Source organism: Aulostomus chinensis, chromosome 2, assembly GCF_037954235.1.
Source record: "Aulostomus chinensis isolate RoL2024-O1b breed Wild chromosome 2, RoL_Achi_v1.0, whole genome shotgun sequence".
NCBI lineage: Eukaryota > Metazoa > Chordata > Actinopteri > Syngnathiformes > Aulostomidae > Aulostomus > Aulostomus chinensis.
The window spans coordinates 23,453,927-23,478,926 of NC_141321.1; the positions used below are offsets into that span (position 1 = coordinate 23,453,927).

The following is a 25,000-nucleotide window of genomic DNA, read 5'->3' on the forward strand; positions in this document are numbered from 1 at the left end:
CGTAGTCTTATTACTTCACTTCCCACAGCTCGTTGTCATCAGGGAAATTGTGAGGCAATTCAGATTTAATTGTAAAAGGCAAAACAGAAGAGTGGTGACAGAGTGTAAGATGCTAACACATTTTCTTGCAGTAACTGGCAGAAAGAATGTGACTGCGATGTTTATATGAAATGACTGTTTGACACACATTCAGACATGTTGTGCCTCTCTGTGGCTTCTCCTTTTGTGTTTAAAGATTTAATAGCGTTACATTAGCAGTACTGCCAAACTGTCCTGCAATCGCGTTCTGTGAATTTTCCGACTTATTTCCATCCCTTCTTCCCTTAATGGGAAACTCTTCTCATCATCGCGCTCATCTGCTTCCCTCCATCCTCGAAAATCTGACATTCCACCAGACATCTGTCATCTTGAAATGCTCCACCATGCTCATGGATTTGCTTTGGGCAAATACATCTCAAGGTTAGCCGGCTGTGTGTGCGTGTGTGTGTGTGTGTGTGCGTGTGTTTTACACTTTTACTATCTGGTTGGACGTAAGTACACCCACAAGAATAGAATACTCAGAGAAGTGGATGTCAGCAGTGATTTTGAGCCCCCGGTTATCATGGTGGTAAATGTGTCTTTCATTCTACTTTCTGCTGTCTTTACTTTCTTGTTTTTCCCCTTCCTTTTTAATGACATTAAGACTTTTAGTCCATCACCTGGATTTAAAACCCAATCCAACATCGTATCTTTCTTCCTTTCAAGCAGTCACATATTCCACTTGATTTTTTAATTTTTTTTTTCAGTTATAACACAACAAGAACTACAATACACTGATAATAGATACGTTAACTGTGTTTTAGCTGTAATAACAAATCATTTGGAAAATATATTTCAAATCTAGTGAACAATTTTAGTCTGGTTTTCATCATGTCCTGAAAGAGACAATCATTTTCCTGTGTCTCCAACTGTGAGAGTGAATCTGTCAATCAGCTCTCAAACAACTACCAAAATAACCACAACATACTAATAAAATATCTCGTCTTAAATCATTATTATTCTCCTGTGCCAACAGGGAGAGCCTAATTACACAGATGCTGATGACTCCCCTATGGAAGAATCTTCAACATTCAGTGTTTGATTTCAGAACTTTGATGGGTTGAAGAATAAATACATTATTTACATTGATGCTCCTTTCACAGCCAATTGCCATCAGACAGGAAATGTGGCAGCAGCATTTCAATGAAAGCTTCAATTACCATCATGGGCTGTGTGTGTTTATGATATTAACCCTGTCTTTGTTTCTCCAGCACACCCACTCTGACAAACACACAAAGCAGCAGTGATTAACAAGTGTAAAATGACGGCATTAAACTACAAGACAGCTGCACACATGCAGTAGTTGTTTATGACTGCTGCAAGGCTGGAAAACTGAGAGCTCTCAGGATGATCAAAGTCTGTATACACAATGATATTATAAGATTTGACAGGACTTCATATCAACACATGGACAAAAACACACCGTAAGCAATTGGTCAGTTATCTTAAGGAAAAACACAAACTAAAAGAAGACAAAATAAAGAAATATCTCACTTCTGGAAAGGTTGTTTTTCTATAAAAACTGAGATGCCTGAGCTGGAAGCTGGTTAGAAATCACCTTTTTTTCTTTCTTTCCAATGTTTGTAAATCTTTGCAAGAGTGGAAATGGACATGCTCCAATTGGAGCCCTTTCAAAACTTACCATCCAATGTATCAGACCGTCTTTTTAAACATGTGTGCGCTGCTTTTCAGATAACCATTTATAAAGTTTCAACGATGGAAAAGAAATTCCTGCACTGGGAGAGCAGTGCCAAAATTGACACTCTGAAAATCTGTTAGAGAAACACTGAAGAAGAGTGCTACAGAAGAAGAACCCCAAATACAAACTGATGTCTGTAAAAAAAAAAAAAAAAAAATCAGCCGCTTATGCAATCCTTCAAAACTTAGTTGCTCTTGATCTTGCAAAACTACTTTTATTGGATTTCAAGCTTTCAAACACTGAGTTTCAACCTCTTGATTCCTTTTATTTCAGTTTTGGATTCTGACATTATCTTTATCCCCAACAGGCTCAGTTCAAAGAACGGCTCATTGTTCTCATTTCCTCCCAGTGGCACTGTGTTTATTGTGGTCATCATTATTGTTGTCACACCTCGGCCACTTGAACACACACATTTCCAGTTCACTATAATAGATACAAACCCACACAGTCAAGTCTCCATCACTTCAGAGGACATTACATTTACTTACATTAAGTCTCCCATATAAACTCCTCCGTACTGCCTGCCATGATACTACTACTAATACCATGATGTTGTCCCACGAATGAAGGTGGGTCCCAGACATGTGAAAGTAAACATGTATGAGCAAACCCACAAACATGCGTTCATTCATATCCAAACCCACGCCAGTTATCCCTTATCAGGACCCTTCAAGTAGAGTGGGTTCCCAGACCTCACAAGGTGGAATCATCAAGACACACAGACACACACACACACACACTCATTTTGGTTGTAACAATGTGATGTTCCCCTTGAAGAGTAACTGACCCTGGACCACAATGCCATCAACATCAGTGAATCAAACGTAGCTAAGCAGAACCAGGAGAACAAACTTCATCTCTATCATTCTCTCTCTTTCTCTCCCTCAGATTCAATCTATCTGAGACGCTATTTCTCTTCACTCAATTTGCTGTTTTGTCTCCTCATGTCCCCTTCTGTCAATTGCTTGTTGTCACATTTTTGTCTGCCGGTATGTTGATAAAATAACATCTCTTTTTCTCTCTCTCTCTCACTCTCTATCCACATCTACTTGTGAATTTCATATTTTTAAATTCATATGACAGAGCTACATCATTATGATAAAAAATGTTGTATACAATCAAAAATATAAATATAATACATTGATGATTGTAAGTACGAAGTGTTAAGCGCGACATCTCTTTTTCACCTTCACTTACTGTCCCTGTCTTCATCTTTATCTTACTATCAGTGTCAGCTTTGGCATAATTTGAAAATAACCAAGCAAAACCATGAGCTGATTGACTCGTAATTCATTTATTACCTTCCTGTATTGCACGGTTGCACACACACACACACACACACACACACACACACACACACACACACACACACACACAAACCTATACAAGGCGAGAAAACAGTACTTGTGTTGAATCAGGGTGTCAGCAAAGCTTTGACTTTCACACTCCATTATGTGAGCTTGGATGTCTGTTTGTGTGTATCATAAAAGATGAAGACAAAGAATTCAAGTGTGACTAGAAGTTTTGTTTAAGTTGAGAGTAGTCAATTTAAAAGAGGACATACCTTCGTAGATTGCCTTGAACCCCGCTGAGCCGATTGTGTCATCTGACTGGAGATGCAGCCACATCTGATTGGACAAGCTGACGATGAGGTCAGGGACACTGGAACCAGTTAGCCTACACAAAAATAAGTACAAATTTTTTTAACGCGATAAATTTCAGTGGATGGTTATGGCATGAACGTGGACAGTGTTTACACCAATAACGCCATTAAATCATTTTTTTTAAAGTTCCCAATAAAGTTGATGCAACATATGTCTCTACAATGGTTTTAACAGTCTCCAGTTGGTGTTCTGATTGCCATGGTTAGTTTTTTAAAATTCCACGATGACCAGAATTGTCCTCAGGAGCGTCTGGGTTTCTCCCTGTGGGGTTTCCAGCTAAATGGAACTGACATACAGTTCTTTGAGGAGTGTGTTAAAAGTTGCACAGTGTGACCAATCCCCTCTTGGCCAATAGAAAAGAAACAGCCAGACAGGCATGGAAGGCTGTAGTAATTAGCTTTTGATGTATAATACTTATATATTACATGGATGTATAATTATGATATATGTATATTATTAAAAACAAACATGCAAATGTAGCTAATTTTATAGTTGCATTATCACTGTCACAGAACAAAAGGCCATTAGTATCATGGTCGATGCCATTGACTGCTTACTATCCATCACAGTAGGGTGCAGCCCACAGCACATAAAACAGCTCAAACCCAGCCTTCCTCTGTAGTTGCTTGTCTGCATAATCAAGCAAAACAAACACATAGAAATGCTTCATATCCACATGTGTTATTTTTATACCTGAATGACTCGTGAACTCGTCATTGCACTCAACACATCCCTCAAGAAAGAGCGGGACCAGAGCTTTGTAACGATGCTTTGTAATTATCACAACTTCAGCAAAGTATGAGATCACTAATTGTATCACCCATTTTCACTCATGTTTCTCTGTTTATATCAAAGTAAAGAAGTTACCCTTTCAGATATGTTTTTAATTTCTAGCACAGATCAGGTGTGACAAATTGTCACATTTTAGTGAAACGTCTACATTTCAATTGGTGTTTTATTGTTTAACAAGAGCTATTTTAAATGTTGATGGATAGTGTGTCAGTAAACTGAAAAGGGGGTTGCACTCCTGCTCGGTCACTGAAGGGGCGGAGAGAGGGGACGAGTAGATGTACTATGACAGAAGATAGCCTATTCTAACGTTGGACTAAACAGAAAGCCATTTTAACTGCAGATATTTTAACTTGTGAAAGAAGAAAAGACACAAAGGCTCCGTTCGAATAATAGATAGAGTAAAACATATGAATAAGTTTGCTGGCTCAAAACCACAGACATGGGTCTTAATGCAGTCATCATTTATATTGTCAATTCCACTGATGCTTCTCCTGCTATGACAAGACCATTTTTTGCTCATTATTGTGGGATTCATATGCATAAAAAATAACTAAAATTCAGAAAATTAAGTTCTATAATTAAAATGTTTTTGGCGGGAGACCCCAGACTGTCAGGCCTTTGACACTGCTGTCAGGAATACTATACTAAGACAGAAGAGATCCATGGTGCTTACACATAGAGTACCCTCCGAGTGTCGCCTATCTTCCCTCCGTCTCCCACGGTTAGAGTATCGTATCCTCGCTCCAGATCAAATTCTTCAAATGACAGCTTTATCACCTAGAAAAAAAAACAAACACAAAACAAAACCAAAAAAACCCCACAGGGAAACAGTTATTAGGATATTTTTGAAAAGATATAAATATGAAAGAAAACCCCAAAGGCCAACAGAGTACAAGTGAGAGACTGATTAAAAGCAAGAATATAAACACCACCTGCATAAAAAAGATAGCCATATCCTGTGGTTTTGTTTGTGACCATTTAAAAAATTTTTTTTATTAAAGGTATAATGCAAATTAATTAAACAGGAACAGTAACATGTTGGTAGTCTTTAATCAAAGCAGCAGAGAAACTGAAAGCACACTTGCTGTCATTTGGCAGCATCCTCTGTTACATTCATGGTGACACAAATCACTTCTGGGAGACACACACCTTTCATCCTGCAGGCCTCCACTCTTTAACCCTGAGAAAGTCACTTTTTAATACCCTCCTCAAAGGGATGTAGGTGCCTTTAGTTGCCTGCCTACAGCATGGGATAATCAATCTAGGCACTCTAAAATGCGTAATACAGGTCTTCCATTATTCGCCACTCGTCCATTATTTATTAGCAGTAAATAATATCCCCAAGAGCAAAAAAGATGGAAGATTTCTGCCGTGTTCAGGAAACCTCAAAGACAAAGAAGAGGTTTCAATCACTGAGGCTCCTAAGTATTAGAGGACTAAAATGAACCATGGCCGTAAGGAACTGTGGATGAATTAAATGGGTCATTCTCATGAGACTATTAAAATACAATGTGAGTAATTATTTTCAATATTATGAAATGTAATTTAATACATTTTGAAAAAACAAAAATCACCATAATTACGAGAATAGCGCGATTCCGCCCGCACGATTGATAAAATACAAATAGGAATTATTTTTTTATTGCAACTGAAATGCTCTTCATAGCACCACATCCAGTGCAATTTAAAAGTATGTTTTGTAAAAACAAAAACTTTTTTTTTTTTCTAATAACAGGAACCCTGTCTTGATAGTCAGTTTATGGATATCTATTTACAATTTTTAAAAATAATTGTGCAAATGTGTGCATGACGAATGTAAGCAATGAAGTGATCTGCCCATTCTATGGTGACTATCTAAGACGGGGGCCACAGACTGAGTCAGGTTAGCCAGAAGTAATGAAGTACTCCAGCTCTCTTGGGGGACCCTGAGGGGTTCTCAGGCCAGATGAAATGTATAATCCCTCCAGCATTTTCTGGGTTTACCTGAAGGCCCGTTACCAGTTGAACATGCACAGTCAAATAAAATATCTACATGGAAACCCCATCTGCTGACTTCCATCAACATGAAGGAACAGCAGTTCTACTCTGATCGCTATGCCTAAGCAACTTTGCTGGAGAAAATCGTGCGTTTTCATTCTTTCAGTCACTAACAAGAGATTTTGACCATAAGTGAGGGTTGAAATCGATACCACAACATCATGTCTTTACACATGTACAAGATGCTCGGATACTTGATATTTGTCCATCATTGAAGCAGCAACTCACTCCCAAACCAAAGCAAGCAATCCAGTGTTTTCTGCCAGAGAAAGGAGTTCTCTCCCATCCTGACCAACTTGGATCCAAACGCCCCAAGGCCAGCTGCAACAAGACCACATCAAATGCAGAAAACAAAGCAGCCATCCTGCATATCCCCAAACTGGACACTGTCCTCCCCAAGCTAAGCTGTGAGATGCTGTCCATAATTGTCACAAACAGAATCCATGACAAGGACAGCCCTGGTGGAGCCCAACACCCACTGTGACCGTGTTTGACTTGCTGCTGAGAATACAGCCACAGCTCTCTCTGCAGTTATAGAGAGACCGAATGGCTCGTAACTAAGGATGCGATGAGAGCCCAGTATTTTTATTTTCACCTGTATTTGTTAAGGCATCAAAATGATTTATATTTCAATAAATGGCCAGCTCATGTTCTACAACAATCACTTTGGCGTTTGGGCTATTTTTTTCCTCAAATAAAGCTGAAGGTGTACAAGAACATCAGTTTGGGTCCTAAAATATATGTTGATTATTTTACCTACGATTTCAGCTGGGGTATTATTCCTTATTTGAAGAACAGATCTGAAATCAATTCCATTTCTACATCTGCAAAAGGTGACCCCAGTGAATGGTTAGACTGCCGAGGTATTAGCATGATCAGTTTAATAAATGCATTCAGGATTCCTCTTTAATAGAGGAGATGTTTACTTGCAACCCATACTTCATATCCAATGTATGTGTGTACCTGTCTGACCAGGTTAGCTTTTGTTGAGAATGTGCAGTAGCAGCAGCTGCAGCTTGGGGTCATCAAGAAAGAGAGCGAAGCAGAGCAGTGTGTGTGTGTGTGTGTGTGTGTGTGTGTGTGTGTGTGTGTGTGTTCAATGGAACGGAAGAGGTAGAATAATGTTGAGGCATGACCGTTTTACACAGTATGTAAGCTGCGTTTATGAACCTTCATGATTCTTTCTTAACATGTTTGTGTGTGTGTCAAGAAAGAAAAAGCTGACTGAATGAAGCACCCAAGAGTTGCTTTCAGTAAGGAACTTAAGCATCATCACGAGCAAAGAAGCCCAGTGTTGCTCAATACATTCAAACGGGCCCATTTAGACAGACATTAAGAGCAGCCTGCCACCAAACTACATCTGATTAGCATCTCTACTTTCGAAAGAAAAAAACAACAACAAAGGAAAGACAGGAAGAATAGAAAAACATGGGATATGTTAAAATGGAGCCTGAGCATAGTACAAAACACATTAACTAGCAAGATAAAGCGGTCAGTCACTGTAATGAGCAAATTTTGAGATGGCGATCAGATCCTTGTTATTCACTAGAATTTCAGGGAGAGTTCCATGTTCAAATTTGGAACAGTCCACGCTCACCACAAAGAACAGGGTTTCCGTTTTAAGTGTGGATGCTCTTCAGAGGGATAAGTGAAGCATTATCGCTTTGAGGTCATTAGCAAGCAGCAGAGCAGCTAAGAGTAGCTCAATAGGCCATTAACATTGTAAAGAGCCCTTTGCAATCCAAACCTACGGTGAAATACCTTCATTCAATTTTAGGGTCTCTTCAGGGCAGGATCATCACCAAGGAGAAAAAAAAAAATCTTTATCTTACTCTGGTCCTAATTTCACATCGGATGTGTTTTCCACTCAAGTCAAAGAATCTAAAATACATTCCTGCTGATCAGTGGCTCTCAGCATTATTTATGTGCCAAGCAGTGGATGTTTTGTACTGAGGACTACTTGTGACCTTATATGTCAAATTAGAGGGAGCGAGGCCTCCACACTTGGGTGGAGTAGATGTCAAATTCAGTTGTTGAGCTGAGACTGCAGGGATGTCAGTACTGAGTAGCAACGCCGTCTCTCTTTCTGTCAGTCTGTGTGTCTACAGACAAACCGACGGGGAATGTTATACATACTTAATTACTGATGTCACAAAAGCCTCAGCTATGGACAAGGTAATGCTATGATGCCGATAGTGTTTTTCTCCTGGCTCAATTGAGAGAGGTGCCTCTCTTTATGGTTATCATAAAACTGATCCCCACCACAATGGCTATGCAGTAGTGCAGCCCTAGGTCCCCCCCAAAAAATAAAATATAGGATTCAGTTTGGGACCTGTTAATCTGTCAGCACTGCGCGCACACATGTAATGAATTGCATTCAGCCAGCCATGTCAATGACAGAGTAAGCTGGGGTGACCCCTTCCATGGGTAGCACACATGGCTGTAGGTTTCAATTCAACCTTGGTGGCAATAACACCAACCTTCTTATTACTATCACACCCAACACAACCATGAACAAACAGGCAATTTTCCCCTCACCGCACCACACTGCGATTTCAAAGAGAACGCCAAGGAGTCAATAATGTTGCGCTGGTTTCGATCGACCTTTCAACTGACCCACTCAAAATGTGGCAATTATAGCAGAACAAAATCATTCAGGCATTGTGGGGACATAACAAAAAGCCTTGTTTGTACATCATTTTTCAGCAAAAACAGCTGGTTTAAAAATGTATTCACTTAAATCAGACACTGACTCACGGATCCACACATTAGAGTCAGAGAGAAGTAAACTTAAACTGGGAAAAAAAGTGAAATGAATCTTGAGTACAAAACTTTACAAGTTAGCGACCCAAACTGATTTGATATGCGAGTTAAACACTTAAAATAAAACAGATTTTGAGACATCAGTGAAATCAATACAACTGATGATGACACACTCACCCAATATTTGTGAGCTAGAAGTTCTTCTGAAACTATAATTCAGATTCACAACAAGTCAAAATAAACTGTCGGATAAATGTTAAAGTCATGTACTGAGGTGACCCATTGTCAGTGCAGTACGAGGACAGCTGTCCTGGGTGTACTAGACTCCCCTTGCTGAGATTGTGCCGCTATGATGAGTGATTGGTGAGCTGCCACAATGGCAGTTTAGAGCCTATTTCTCCCAAAAGATTACTTTCAGTCTTTAAGCCAAACAAACAAGTATAGTATAACTCGGAACACTTTTGAGGACACGACCTACAACATCGAATTCCTGCATGAGAAAGTTCCATTCGAAGTGTAAGCACTTATAGAAAACAAAAAAGCATCTCATTGGCAATTAATTAAATCACTCAATGGATCAAACCATTTTCATTTGGTGAGTGAGATATTACTTCTTTTCCCTCAGATGTATTTAATGGAAAGTCTAATCCAAATTTAAGGTGCACTGTAGCTGCTCATTGTAGCTCAAGAGAGCGTGATAAATCATCTTTACAGTGCACTGCATCTTGCAGCCACAGTGAAATTTACAATGGATTCCCACCGTGCAGCAGGGCAAAAATAGACAAGCACAGCAGGGTGCACACTGAGCCACAACTTGTAGATTCTTCTGCATAATTATTAATGTCTGATAGTCAATAAAAAAATACGACAAGCGTTTGATCTCCTGTACGGGAAGAGAGGCATTTATTTATTGTTCTCCCTTACTTGTTTATTGTTTAACAGAGACTCATGGGATAGAATCAGTCCCAGTAGCCACCCGTGAGTGTGTAAAATTACCCTCAGCAGATAGCTGGACAGTCACAGGAATGACAGAGATACAATCACTCATTTACCATCTGCCCGACTTGCTTTACTTTGGACTGTGACATGAAACTGGATCACAATGGGCAAACTGACAATGTTGGAAGAACTTTGATTCAGCAGCAACAGATTTGGGACTGACTGACACCGATGAACTGAACACCAAGGATGACAACAAACTTACTTAACAGGTGATTTTTGACCAATCTACAATTACTTAAATTGATACAAAAAGGAAAAGAAAAAAAAAAAAAAAAAAGATGCCTCCCAAAGTAGCAAAAAAAAACCCCAAACAAAACAACAACCCCAGTGAAGCCAGTTTGCCTTTGAAAAAAGTGAGTGAAGGTACCACATTCACTGGATGTCAGCTCCCACTTCATTGAGTTGCACTATTTTGATGGTAGCATATCTGGGCCTCTTAGCCCTAGCATGGTTGGTAGAGGGGGGTTCCAGCCCGATACGGTTGCATGTGCGCGAGTGCAGAACACGGGCATGATGCATTCTGACAGCTCAGGGGATGTCCATTAATTCCGGTGGTACACCACACTTGATTAAATAATCAGTCTTATATCAATTAATGAACCTACTTTTGGAATCCAATTCCGTATGAGTTAACCTGAAGACAGGAGGAGGAGACAGAGGGCATAACGTGTCATGTTCACTGCATCTTGGGTTGATATGTCAGTGTTTTCATCTTGTTTATCCTGTCTCTGTGTTGTTATATGATCTGACAGGGGGGTTCCATTTGGGGCAAACAAAGCACAAATCCATTTAATAATAGAGTGTTGAGAATGAAAGCCTGTTGGCTCTACCCTGCAAGTGCCCAGATGTGCCATGTTTATGCATTACAGTCTTGCCCCAAGGTGACCTTTGCTTTAAAGTTGTAAGAAAGCAAATGACTTATGGTTGGTAAAATAACTCTTGCTGAGGTGTTACGGTACCTTGGGTGCCGCTGACCTGATGGCCAGATGAATTAGGAACATAAACTGCTTACTGGGGCGGTGCAACAGGTGAACATCTCTTTGGTAACTGCAATACACCCCGTGACGAAGCAGGAAACTACTTGACAGCATTACTTTATGGGTACTTTTATAATTAGTAAAAGTCCTCTCCAGAGTTTTGTGAACAGCGTATTGACATTTGAAGAGGCCAGTGCATGGAACTAGAAAAAAGAGGGACCCTTGAGATCATCACACGCCCCCATCATCATCAAACTCCTTTGGTAGAAAGACATTAGGGGAGGAAGTGGGAGCCAAATATAGAGATAATACACTGAATTAATCTCAGCAAACAAAATCAGAAGCCAGAATATTAAAAAGACTCTAGATAATATGCTAATTACGCAGGTATTGGTGAATGTCTTTCCGTTACCAAGGACAGTGATGGCTATTTACCCAGTTACTTTAATGATGCATTCTGCTCAGTCTATGTCCTTATCAGTTATAGAGGGTGAATGTCTTACAGTGTTTGCAGAAATTACTGTCTCATTCATGTGTGCAATTGCCAAAGGGAATCTGGGGATATGCATGTAATGGCATATTAGTGTATTTATTAGGTCATTTGTTTATTTATTTATTCTTAATTTTTGCATTTTCGGTCTTCCATCATTCGCAACATCAAGGGTGCAGGATTTCTACCTATGAATGGTAAATGAAATGCACCTAAGTATAGAGTTTTACTCCAAAGTCCCTTTTGAAATATTCACACACCCGAACCCTGAGGTGGCCATATTTTTGAAAGAGAGTGTAGAGCTATGATGCAGGGCCTTGATGTTGATTCAGCCCTGAAACTATTGTAGTATTCCAGGATTTCTGCAAACTCACTGGTGAGTATACCATCAGTGTAAAACAATGATCAGGGAGACCAAAAAAAAAAAAGCTTTAAAAGGTACAATTTTTAGAACTGTGAACAAGCTACACTTAAAACTAAGAGGGGGTGGCGTATTACCTGACAGTTAGGGCAACCCGTCTATGTACGTATCCCAGACAATTCATTTTCCAACCCTCAACTATTGTCAGCACAAGCAGCTAGAAATGTTTACTTGGTAATGTGGGCTAGCTGGGCTGGACCACTGCTCCTTGTGCTGCAGTGACTCACTATTGCTGGGTGAAATGCTCCAGAGAGTGATCAGAGCTGAGACTCTTTTGTGCTACAGTGACTCACCATCGTCTCTTGAGGAACACACCAGAAGTGGTCGGCTCTACTTTGCTCAGATATTTTTACCTTTACCTTGAATTTACTGACACCAAAATTATGCCTCAAACTTTTGCTTGGCATTTCATTTAAATGTCAAGCAATTTATCTTTTTTACATTTGATCATGTTATGACAATGCACTTTGGACATTTCTTCTGTGTTTAATAAGTTACTTCTTTTATCATTTTTACCATGCCCTTCTGTTCTTTTACTGATTCGTTCATTTTATGTTATCCTTCTTTTTTTAATTGAAACCTAATCTTTTTTATGAATTTAAAAATCTTTTACTTTTAAATTTCTTTTAGCATTTGAATCAATGTTTTTATTTTATTTCCTACCTCTCATGTATCTTCATGACGGATCAGGTTTCCCTCATTCCTGTTTTTACTGGGTTGTTGTTATTTAGTCCAGCGGTGGGTTGGGGTAGCGAGGTATTGTGTGTTCCCCTTTTTGCCGCGTGCATGTGAGTTGCATTGTATATGTGCTATACAAATAAATTCTGATGGATGGATATGTCTTCACTATGTGCAGCTACAGTAATAACACAGTCATGTTGTGAAAATGCTGCTGTGGAATCAGACTGGACTTTAACATATTCTGGCTTGTATTGGTCTTCAATTGCTTCAGTTTCTGCGTGAAGTAAAATTTAACACGAGCCGACAGAATGTGTCCTGCCAACAGTAGCGATGACAATGATTCACGAATGAAAATGACCTAACATGTAAAATACCACAAATACGTACATGAAAACTGATGTGTTCATCAGGAAAAAGACAGACATTATTAGAGGCTTAATGAGCACGTGTGGTGATGCATTTCAGAGTGTATGTGTGAGCAGTCAGGCATGCTTCTGACTTGAATAAAGCAATTATCTGCTTGATACTGATGAATCAAATGACTGACATGCACAAAACACACACACACACACACACACACACACACACACACACACACACACACACACACACACACACGCACAGGCCATTTCAGTGCAGAGATCCCTTGATACCATCCTAAAAGTGTCCCCCCATGCTGCTTTGCTTCTTTACACTGACCAAAGGAAGGTGGCATAATGCTGCATGTACAGTAAAAGTACAGTGCATGACAGCACTGATATCTCGTATCAAGATGACCATTTTATTTTCACAATTTCTATCCTATGTCTTCCCCCTTAAAACATTATTCTTGACAGTTGTTCCTGGGAGGAATCCAAGATATAAGGACAGAGGGTGTTGTATGTACAGAATGGAAAGCCCTTGCATCAGGCGGGCTGTGATTAGTGATTTTGGACTAATAAAATAAAAAAAAAAAGTTAAATTTATGTCTCCTATTCCATCTTTATGCACTTATCAAGTAGTTATAATGGTGCAATATTCCCACTATGAAGACAGTTAAGTGAAAGGGTCGACAACCTCAGCTGTACCAGTAGATTTGAGTGTTGACTCACAGCTCCCTGGCAGTTTACTCAGAACCTATTTTTCACAACCTGTGGCAGTTAGCAATTATGTTGGCAGACAGAAAATTAAAAGTCAACATTCATAAAATCACAGTCAAACAGATATGTGTGCATAGAGTCACACGTATAACACACACACACGGTTCCACACTGTCCGACCGTGACGAATGATATTGATTGTGCTGCTTTTATTTAGAACTTAAAAGAATGGGGAAAAAAAACCCAAAAACATCAGCATGATGTATTGGCAATTTAAATCCTTGCTCCAAAAAGAAGAAACAAAAAGCTATCCCACTTCAATAACAACAGTCATCTCTCTGAATTTTTTCTAATATCTTATTGATGAAAGAAGTCGTTTGGAATGATGACCAGTCAGACGTGCAGCGAGGGAGGGAGTGAATAAAGGGAGGACAAAGAAGGAGTCTGAGATGTAATCAGACAAATAAAGCGAGGAGAAGCAAGAAAATTTCATGCTCATTGCTGTCTTTAAATATCTTAATCTTCCCCCTTGTCTGTCAGAACTTTCTGTCCAACTGACCGCTGAAAGTACATGTAAACATGAAAACATGAGTGCTTTTGAGGACGGCTCACGCGGCGACACTCAGGGCTCGAGGTGCTGTGTTTATTCGTCTATCTCAAGCAACAAGTTAATCTTCCTATCATCCCCAGGGGGAAATTTGTTGCACAGCCAGCAGTAAATACAATCATCAACAATCGACATGTACTAATCAACACGCAAACAATTTGCACAAAGAACATTGAATTAAAATGTTATTTCAAAAGGCCAATGGCAGCTGGGACAAATGAGTTCCTCAATCTTTGTTCCTGCATCTTGGCAGATTACATCAGTGGATGTAACCTGAACTCATTAAAGCAGGGCGTCTAGGGTCACCGGGCCTCCTGTGCGACTCCAAATCTGCACACTTAGCAATATCATTTTGATGTGCACCATTAATTTTAGAGAAGCAATTCCTTCAAACCTGTTCCTATTTCTTTAGGTATCCGACCCAAACCCACAAGAAAGGGAAGGTTGGCCCAGGCTAAGTCAAGCAACAATGAAACATTCTCACAAAGGTGGTGTCACCATTAAAACTTCAGACTTTGTAATCAAAGTATTTGCATTAATGTGCTTTTGTGTAAACCACATCAGCATCTTGCTTTGTGCTGCCGTAGCAGCCAAGAGCAGAACAACATGCATGAGACAACCAACTGAAACAGACAATAACAAGAGGCAGAACTGATGACAGCTTTTTACAAGGAAGACATATTAAAGATTTTGCCGTATTTGGGGGTTTCTATGCTCCATCTTGGCCCAAGAGATCCAGGTCGACATTAAGTAAGGTGCCTGTGGCATCCTCAACAATGCCTTCCCTGTAAAGGAAAATCATATTAATCCAATTTTGTCTGAGTGGCACTGATGATCTGCAGTTTTATAGACTCTCGAAGGTTTTCATAACAAGAGAAGCGAGTGCCACAGGCCAGCAGTCACAAACACAATCACTGAATCCCTCCAGACGCGAGTAAACCTATAGAAGGAGGAAGCAGCTGGATTGTATTCTCATCTCAGCCCTAAAAATCAGCTATGACCCAAACTCATCTCTGACATCTACAAACCTGCATCCAGTGCAAAGGTCTAAAAATACTTAAGAACGCCACATACCCATTACCTATAAATAACTCTCCTCTTAGGAAAAAGACTCAAACACATCCTGATTCCTCAACAGAAATTATTCAAGCGCTAAATGGCTCACCAATTCTGTATCAGCGTTCTACGACAGCAAAGCTTTACTATCACTGTTTGTTAAGAAGTTACCTACTCCTCATTCTTTTCACTGATACATCCTTGGATCTATGGGATGTTCTGATGGGCAACTGGCAATGACTTTAATACCTTTTGTGAGTGTAATTTGCTGTTCAGTCATGCGCACACAGAGACCCATTTCTAAAAATTAGTTGTGCGGCAATAAAGTATTGAATATCCCTTCCCTTCATGAGGATGATGGAAAATATGAAAGGTAAAACTGAAAACTGTTCCGCACAGTCAGAAATCGACCCCCAATATTTACTTGACAGGGACTTTTTCTCACCTCGACTCCCCTAAGCAGTTTAAATATATTGTCCCTATCAACATGATTTGGCTCAGGGCAAGCATTTCCACAAACACCTCGATGCTCAGAGCACAACCACTAAAACAACGATAAAGATTATTCAGTTCATTAGCCACTACAGATTTTCCAGCAGAGAAATGGCTTGATTGCCTGGCTTGAATTTACCAATATTGGTTTCTACTTTGACTGAATATTTACTTGTACCCAGATTAACGTTTCTTACCTCTGGTCAAAACGTATGCTCCTTTTTTTCTTTTCTTTTTTTTTAAAAGATTTGTACAACTGTGGTTTGTTATCACAAAAAAATTGAAAAATATCAAGTTTATCTAAATCACAGTCTGAGCAGAAGTTAAATGGCGTGAGTCCACATTGTTTCACTAACAACAACTGTGTTGGACCAGTGTTTTAGCAGTCTCTATCAGGTGCACTAGTACCTCCTCCCTCAGTCTGTCAAGACAACTTTTACTGATAAGTGCTCGCCTTGTGTCATTCTGCTTATCTCTGCCCCTTCACCTCCCTTCCATGGGCCTTGAAGCCCAGCACAGGTGACTTAGGAGGAACTGTACTATGTGATTGCTACAAGGAAACCTGATGTTGATACGCAACTTTATAAAGGAGGTGAACAAAACTGTTAAGCTGAGGCTCTTTGGTGTTCTCCAGAGTGATTGCTGATACATAAGCAAAAACTGGGCTGATCTATCTTGGCGGATAAGCAGGTTATAATTTGTTTCTGTTTTTACACACTCATATAGAGTTGCAAACTTAATTCTAATCCCCATGTGTGTGGGTTTTTTTTTTTTTTACATCCTTTTTTTTGTTCAAGTCAAGTCTTTATTGACCTGTTTGCCTCTGTCTTTGTCTCTCTCTGTCATATATTGAAAGTGACATCCTGCAAATGCCAGAAGCCGTATTCGCTGAAAATATAACAATGTAGCACATTCTTAACATGTTACGATACCTCAACACATACAGTACATGAACAAAGAGGCAATACATACACACGATGAAACACTTTCTTTCTGTTGTCAGATTTGTGAATCTATACTGATCTACTGCAGAAGTGAGATCGCATGAACATTTCATATCAAGGTTAAAGTGCCCAACTGATCATAGTATTGCTAAAATGGGGTGAAAAGATGTTCAGACATACACAGAAATGATTTCACCAAGTTTTATCATGAAAACCAGATATATAATAAGAAAATAGCAACCCTATTCACTCTTTGCTTGCATAAAACATTGTGATCACAAAATTTGAGGTGTTCAATAAATGTGGTGTTGCCCCTCCTTGAAAGAGATTTTCTTTCTGCATGTTTTACAGACAAGGTGACCATCTTCAATCAAGTTTCCCTCAGCATGCCACCCTTCAGAGCAGCAGTGCCTAAAGCGATTACTACATCTGTAACACTTTAGAGAGAAACTGAGAAATAAACACAAACATGCACGCATACACGCACACGTACATGCACGCACAAACACTGCTTCCTGTTTTGTTGCATGAACAAATCGTGACCAAGGGCAAGGGAATTGCTTCATGACATTGTTTATTCTGAAAAATTGTGATAGCGTGAAAGTGAAAATAAATATTATTTCAAAATGACGACCCTGGCAAGGGAGCCACTAGCCTCACTGGGCACAGAGGGGTTTGTTTGCTTCTCTCCCCCTCACTGTCAGTTGTGGGACCAGCAATCCCACATCCACTAAGTTACTGATCCATTCAACCAGACTTGACCCACACCTGAACAGTTACAGTTACTTGTTTAAGGTGCTGTTGCACTCTTAAGTCTTGAATCACACAACAAAAACAGGTTTTTTTTGGCAATCTTTGTCCCACTTGCTTAGTTATTTCTCTGCAGAAAAAGACATACTGTAAAACTGATAAAATCTACTTGCCATCTGAATTTGTCATTTTTCTACATTAAGGTCACAGAGAGGGAGAATTGTGTCAACCACCTGCTGGGATGTCTAGTTTTGATTCATTCTTCTCTCTGTCCTGGTGTTCACAGTTTTGGATGTGCAGTAGCTGCATTCATATCTTTTCTCTCTTTTTGCTTTGACCCCCCCCCCTTTTTTTTTTTTGCTGTGGTTTCTTATTGAACTGTTTTTTCAGTGGCATCTTTCTCTTTCTCTTTTGTTGCTTTTCCTTCTTTCAACTCGCATCATCTTCAAACGTTACATTTTAGGCAAATCAAACAAAAGAAGAAGAGAGATGATAGAGGAAGAAAGCAGATGGAAAGGGTTGTGCAGAGAGACTGGGGAGACAGGTAGGAGGAGGAGAGAAGACTATAATGGTGAGAGAGGGGGAAGAATGGAAAGCAGGGACCAGGGAGAAGAACTGAAGACAGGATATGTGATGAGACATGAAGAGAATAAAATAGTACAAAGAATCTAACTTGAGTGACTACAGATGTTGTACCACATACCTCTATGAATAATTCAAGTATACAACATTGACTCGACAACAAAGTTGCCTTGACAAATTTAGGGAGGTACGTTGACCATGAGCTCGGCAAAGAAAACAAGAAAAAAACAGTCCTTCAGCTGTCTGCACACTGGAGAGTTTTACGTTACTGTTCTCTATTTTACTTTGTCATCTATTGTCTGCCTTTCCCATCATACTCCAATATAAACTTTTAACCTTAACAGGTAGGTCCCCTGAAGGATTTCTTTCCTGACTCGCAGTGGGACTATCCTGCTCCTGACCTTCAGATGATCTGGTTGTATCTGGAGACCACTGCCAAAAATCGGGCTGATTCTACAATTTAACTGTCTCCATCTACTCAGGAGCAATCACCACCTCGCCAGTCAGCTGAATGTTGGGAATATCAGTGTACATCATGTCAAGTAGCAACCCTGTAGCAATCATGAAAAAAAAACAACCTCCCATGTCGATACTTTCTTACAGTAATACTAAAAGCTTCCGTACTGTAAGGGCGTAGCAACCACGACTGAACTGTTTGCTATGCAGCAGGAAGATGCAACACTGGACATGAGAAGGATGACATGGATGATGGGTTTGACCTCATCATGACGAGAATGAAGACAAGAACCCACTGGTACACTTGGATGGAGATGGAACAATTCCACCTTCCTGCAGAGACTTTACTCTTGTTTTGGTGAAAGTGATCACCTCCACCCATCATCAGTGTCATTGGCAGGGCCCGCACCCCCTTCATCCCGAGCCACAATGACTCTTCTCCATTAATGGAATACCACGCATATGAAGAAGTGGAAAGCAAAGTTTTTTTCTGATTCTACATTCTGGGTGGTGTGCATTATTGTCCATGTACACAAGATGACACTAAGGCCTTGGTGGACAGTCAGGCAAGAACATACTTGCCAAGAGACCAGCATTTTTTTGTTGTTGTTGTTTAACTGAAACCCTCTGTGATGGCATCTTCGATGCACTGACAGATTGCCTCTATTCATATGAATGAGAGAGCCCTGGGGAGTTGATCAGCATCCTAGCTCTTTATTGTAAGAAACAGCCTGGTGGCTGAACGTCATCACCCTGTCAACCCTAGGAAGGAGGTCCTCCTTGACATCCTGAGAACATCCCACGTTCTCTTCAGTGCAGCTGTCATGTCAATGCAAAAGATGTGTGAGGACAAAGGAAAGGATGATCATGCCCTGAAGTTGTATCTAACTAAAAAGGCACCCATTGCCGTCCCTTCAACTCAACCAGGCTTTCACCCAGGCTGGGCATAGCCAACTCCCACCTTCATGGGCCTGGACTGCCTAAGGCACATGAAGTCCCGTAGGGACTGTCACAAGTAACAACTCAGAAGAAGACAGAGCCCTCTCTTTGCCTCTGCTTGTTCTAGTGTCTATACAGTTTGTTCTTGTTCTGTGCATGAATGACAGAGGGGTCTACCTGGTTCAACACACCATGAAAAATAGCATGGATTTTTCATTCTTTTAGCGGGAGGAACAGCACAGAGGCCACAAAACTCTACTGTTGCTCTACTATTTCAATCTCAGTCTGCCAAGGGCACAGTTTAAACTGCTGAAACAAAATCTTTGTCGCAAACAATGACCTCTCTCATTCAAAGACAGCCTTTCCCTGAGCAGACCTGCTCGTCTTTGTCAGGAGCAAAGAAACTACACTGATAGATGCCACTAAAATCTACACAGCTTTTTTTTTTTTTTTTTTTTAAGATAACTTAATGGGATACAATGTGATGTCAGCATATTGAAGGTATAGAAGAATGCTTTTTCCCTGTATAATATAATAACTTTTTATGGAATTGCCTGGTGGAATAAAGATGGAGATGGGACAATGAAAATTAGCTCACCTTCCCGGAGTCCATTGCAGTGATGACCCACACACAGTGTGCGTTGTTCTCATATTGAACAGGGTAGTTAGGAGAAGTTATGACCCCTCTGGGCCCCCTTAGGTTACTGCCACAGGTACGAGCTACATAGAAAAACAGCAGAAGGGAGAGACAGAGTAAAATATTCATAGGGCAATCAAATTTATGCTCAAAGACTGCAAATGGCTTCTCACCAAAGAGAAAAGCAGTATAGAGGAAGGGGTGGTGATAGAAAGAGGCAAATTATCTTGGATACAGGGTTCAGTGCAACCAAACTGTTCCAAATTTTCTGCATCTTCCTTTCAAAATAATTATAGACTGTGTTCCATAAACAACGACCGCTTGTGATATTAAACTAATTAAAGTTTGCATATCTGTGAGTGAGAACAGAATCCTCTTGCTCTGCAGTATGGAAACAACAACTGCCACACAGGGCCCATTCAATGTTGGTTGCATCTTTAATTATGTATTTATTTTTCTTTGCAGAGCTCTAATTTGAGGGCCTTAAGGTGCTCAAAGACTCTTTGCACACTGAAATATGGTGAAAAAAGTTTTATTGCTGTTGCTTATGAATGCAGAAATGGCTCAGTAGCGCACCCTATAGATTAATGCCCATGGTATATTTCTTTTAGACTGTAATAATGTAGAAGGCGCGTATATCATCTCTAGAGCTACAAGAAATTTCTGTGTTAACCTAAAGTCAATGGGAGGTTGAATTTTACGTTCCTTTTTTTTTTTTTTTTAGCCAATTTATGGTATTGTACCAACTCCTAGTCACTAAGTGTCACTGAGTTTTATTCAAAGGTATGTTTTTGTGGTGGCGGATAATTCATGTCTAAAGTTATTGAACTTTAACGAGAGGAAATAGTCCGATCTATTCCAAATCGTACATTTCCGAGAACAAGGCATGTACAGGCCAATATTGTGTCATAGCAGTGCCACCTACAGGCAACAGCAGATGACATGTTTCTTTCTGATGACGATCCTCCTGGCAGGCTGAGCAGACCCTCCACAAATATGGGCTGAAGAGCCTTAAGATTATGATCATTCATCATTGTGGACTTCTTGTTTTTTCTTCTTTAAATGATGCCAGGACAAGTTTTGTCTCGGAAAATGAAACTACAGTTAGACGGATGTAGAAAGGAAAAAAATATAAGGTGAAAGATAATGTGCTAAACGGAAAGGAAAAATAGGTGAAGGAAGGGCAAAATGGAAGACTAAATCAGAGAAAAAAAGAGAGAAAACAAGACAGAGGCAGACTGATCTGACTTTTAATTAAAAAATAGAGCTGAAACACACAGTGATACACACAAAAACAGACACAGAAACACAGTAATGGCTATTTTTCCCAGAGACCAGATTCTCATTAACAACTGAGTCTCAGTGGAGAATAAGGAAAGCTTGTAGGTTTGTATCCCGGGAGAGAGCGTTAACACCAGATACACCAGAGCCGATTTTAACCTTTAATAGTCCGCTTGTTTGTCTGTATCAACCCATTGTTTCTCTTTCTCTCCTTAGAGGATACAGAGGAAAACTGTTTAAATTTGACTTGAATGTTTGAATGTCCATTGCAGCTTTTCTAGAAACAGAGAAAATGATCGCTGCAACAGTATCACTTTTCTTATGTTTTTGTTCATTTCAACACTTCTTTGAAGAAACATAAAATATGATTCGTGCTGAGAAAATCCCAACTTTTCAGAGCACCAAAAACATGTTTTTTTAATTCCATTTTAAAAACATATTTGCAAACTTCTGGATCTTTGATATAATAAAAACAATTCTAGGATGAAGTTGTGTGAAATGATGTATCCGCCGCTGAGTCCAGCAGCGTAAGAATAGTCACATTAATTTACAGTGTTGTGTCGTCAGTGTCATTAATTTCTCTGGGGACAGAGACGATTCTGATTAAAAGGTTGCTAAATCCTCAGTCAGAGGATTTCTTTGTCAGCTATCACACCTGAAAAAGCTGCCATGGAAGTTTGCAGCAACCATTTCAAAGTAAATGTGGTTGTGTTACGTTACGAAATGGTCCAGAGGCTGGCATAAAAACTTTGGAAGGTTTTCGTCGCCGCTGTTGCAGGATGTGCTTGCTCATGGAGAATTGTTGGGTGTAAATTCATTGAAGGAGCGTGGTGCTCCACCTGCTCTACCTGTAAAGTGTCAGGAGATAACTTTGGTTGTGATTTGGTGCTATATAAATAAAATTGACTTGACTTGACTTCTGTGGGAAGTCAGTGCTGCCTGTGACCATTTCAAATTACACATTGATTTGAATAAATAACAAACAACACATAATGACTACTTGAAGACTCTGTTTAATTTAGATTACAAACCAACAAAAACCAAAGTGGAATGCACTTCTGACATTTTCTAAAGCTGTTGGTCGTTAAGTTCTGGACTCCACCAAAAACCAGTAAAATATGAAGGAAATGTGAAATGAATAATTATTTAAAAAAGTAGAAAATGTATTTGTTATTGTAAAAATAAAAAGAATCATCTGCTTGTCCTTCCATCTCTTTCACCATCTCCCTCTCCCTCAAACTCTTCTGTCTCTTCCTGACAAGAGTAGCCTGTATCATGAGGACAGGCAGGTTCCTGCAGTCACTGACTGACATATAGACACAAAACAGGCGCGCGCACACACACAGACACACACATCCACAGTAATGCGATGTGACAGGGATCCTACAGTATGTGTCTGTGCACAGGGACTGCCTGTCCGTCAAATACACACACGGCTCAAGGCAAAAATTGCTGTAGCTATGAGGTGTGTGACACTGTCCTTTGAATACTTGCTGTCAGAAAGTGTTGTGTGTGCGTACGTGCATGTGTGTGTGCATGTGTGTGTGTGTGTGTGTGTGTGTGTGCGTGTGTGTGTATGTGCACTCTAGGGTGTGTATGCTAGCTGTCTGCCTTTTCACTGTGGAGCAATAAACCCAACAGGGTATTGTCAGTAAACATGTAAGTGGTGAGATATCTTGCATCATTGTTCTGCCACTCACATGGTCACTTGTTTAGTTGCTCAGAAAGCACATAATAAATTTAATACATCAGTTAAAGTTTAACCGATGTAACAATTGACATTTAGTTTAACTCTAAAACTAAACGTTAATAGTACTGTTTCCATGATACTATACTTGAGAAGCAGCTGATTTAGCAAAGTCAAATCACAGCAAACTCTCAAACGCTCTGCCATCATTTCAGTCTGTGCATTGGTTTATTAATGGTTTGAGAGTCGACACTCCCGTCAGTGCTGTTTAGGAGCAAGTGTTATTCTGCCCTTAACAATTGCAGAACATAGCACTTGCTAGTCACAGGTAATGCTTTTTAAACTGATGGGAGAAATACTGATTTTCAGATGCGTCCCTAAAAGTTGACCTCACATCATGTCATTCTCCGAACACCAGTTTAGACCAAAGACCCATAATGAGATGAGACAAGCACAGAGTGAGTTGCAGCGGTGTAAACCTGCCTACCTCAAACCAGTAGATTATTGGCTCAAATCTAAATGTTCCACTTGTTTTTGCTGGTAGAAGTGGATGGTAACAATTACAGATTCTGCATTGTAGAAAGCAATGGAAGTGACAAGTCGTGTACAAGTAAACATTCTCCTACCAGCAACACGGAGATTTTTACGATGGCCTAGCAAAGTCATAGAAGTAAACTGCTTCAAAGTCTAACGTCATATTTGCAGTAAAATAAATGAATTGGTTTAAACTAACTAACATTGCTCTGAACATTAATCTTCAACATTTTAAAAGGCCCTCTCTGTTATTTTCTGTGTCTGGTTTGTTTCACTATGAAGGGCATTTGGCGGTGAGCATCATTTCCGTTCCAGCGTGTCATTTACACAGTGCTAAGGAATGTCTGTTTGTTACTGGCCATTCTTGTCACTGTCCAAACAACTGCCTGCTGTTCAGAGCTCCTCAGACTTTAGGAGGCGGATGTCTCTGATGTCTGGTGTTGCCAGACGAAGCATACATTGTCTCATCTAATTGCAATAATGTAAACTGGCAGGTTTCACTATGTTGCATGCTGGCACAAGTAAGTTTCAACTCATCTTGTCCTCTAAAGCTGCCACAGGACAGCACAAGAGGTCCCTAGATGTGTGCTGTGTAAAGTTGCTTCACTCCTCCTCTGATCTACCTGCACACCAAAGGAGATTTGCTGGTTAACAAAAACTTACTTCTGCAGATGGGTCTGTGGTCACTCCAGGCAGCCAGTGTGTCAGTGACTCGTTGGCAGGTGATACTTTTGGATCCTTGAAGTACATAACTGTCATCACAGCTGAATTGAACACTGGAGCCAATCCTAGTTAAGGAGACACAACAGCAGTTGTCAAAAACTGAAATTATAGTAAATCTGAGTCCAGCTCTGCATGCTTCAGAGTCTGGTGATTGTTTTATCATTGCCAAAGCCCTGTAGATAATTGTAGAAATAATGCATGAATGGTGGTCACGATATTAATGATTCAGTGGCTTTTAGATCCCAGTGAAAGATAACCACCCTGACAGATCATCCAATTAGGATGTACAACTCTTACTTTTGTCTAAACTCAGGCATTTTGCTATTATCTGCTGTGTCCTCCTCTTCTCTGCAAGCTTCATGCCTTCTCTCTAATCATTTGTTCAGACCATTCTTGTTTCCTCGTTCTCTCCAACACCCTGCTGTCTAACACGGGAGAGGGACATTCAGCCATCTAAGTAGAAGTCTGCATGATGTCTTGCCTGTAAAGCTTAATGTCTCTTCCCTGCTGACAAACACAACACTCTACCACCTGGCCAAACATTTGCTACTTAGGGTTCCGGTTGTTCAGGGGTGCCTTTGTGTTGCTAAACACCGTATAGGTGCACAGTCTAGCCAAATCTCTCTGCT

General features: G+C 40.0%; 1 protein-coding gene across 2 annotated transcripts in view; it reads right to left on the reverse strand.

Moving 5' to 3' along the window:
• The window catches only part of LOC147269485 (CUB and sushi domain-containing protein 1-like), a 406,566-nt gene that overhangs the window by 152,896 nt on the left and 228,670 nt on the right, over positions 1 to 25,000 (reverse strand). For both annotated transcript variants that reach the window (XM_086185701.1, XM_086185692.1), the window contains exons 9-12: positions 24,312 to 24,436; positions 20,108 to 20,229; positions 4,907 to 5,010; positions 3,342 to 3,454 (exon numbers count right to left, since the gene is read on the reverse strand). In XM_086185701.1, the coding sequence (XP_086041827.1) occupies positions 3,342 to 3,454; positions 4,907 to 5,010; positions 20,108 to 20,229; positions 24,312 to 24,436 (464 nt within the window). The remainder of the gene's footprint in view (positions 1 to 3,341; positions 3,455 to 4,906; positions 5,011 to 20,107; positions 20,230 to 24,311; positions 24,437 to 25,000) is intronic.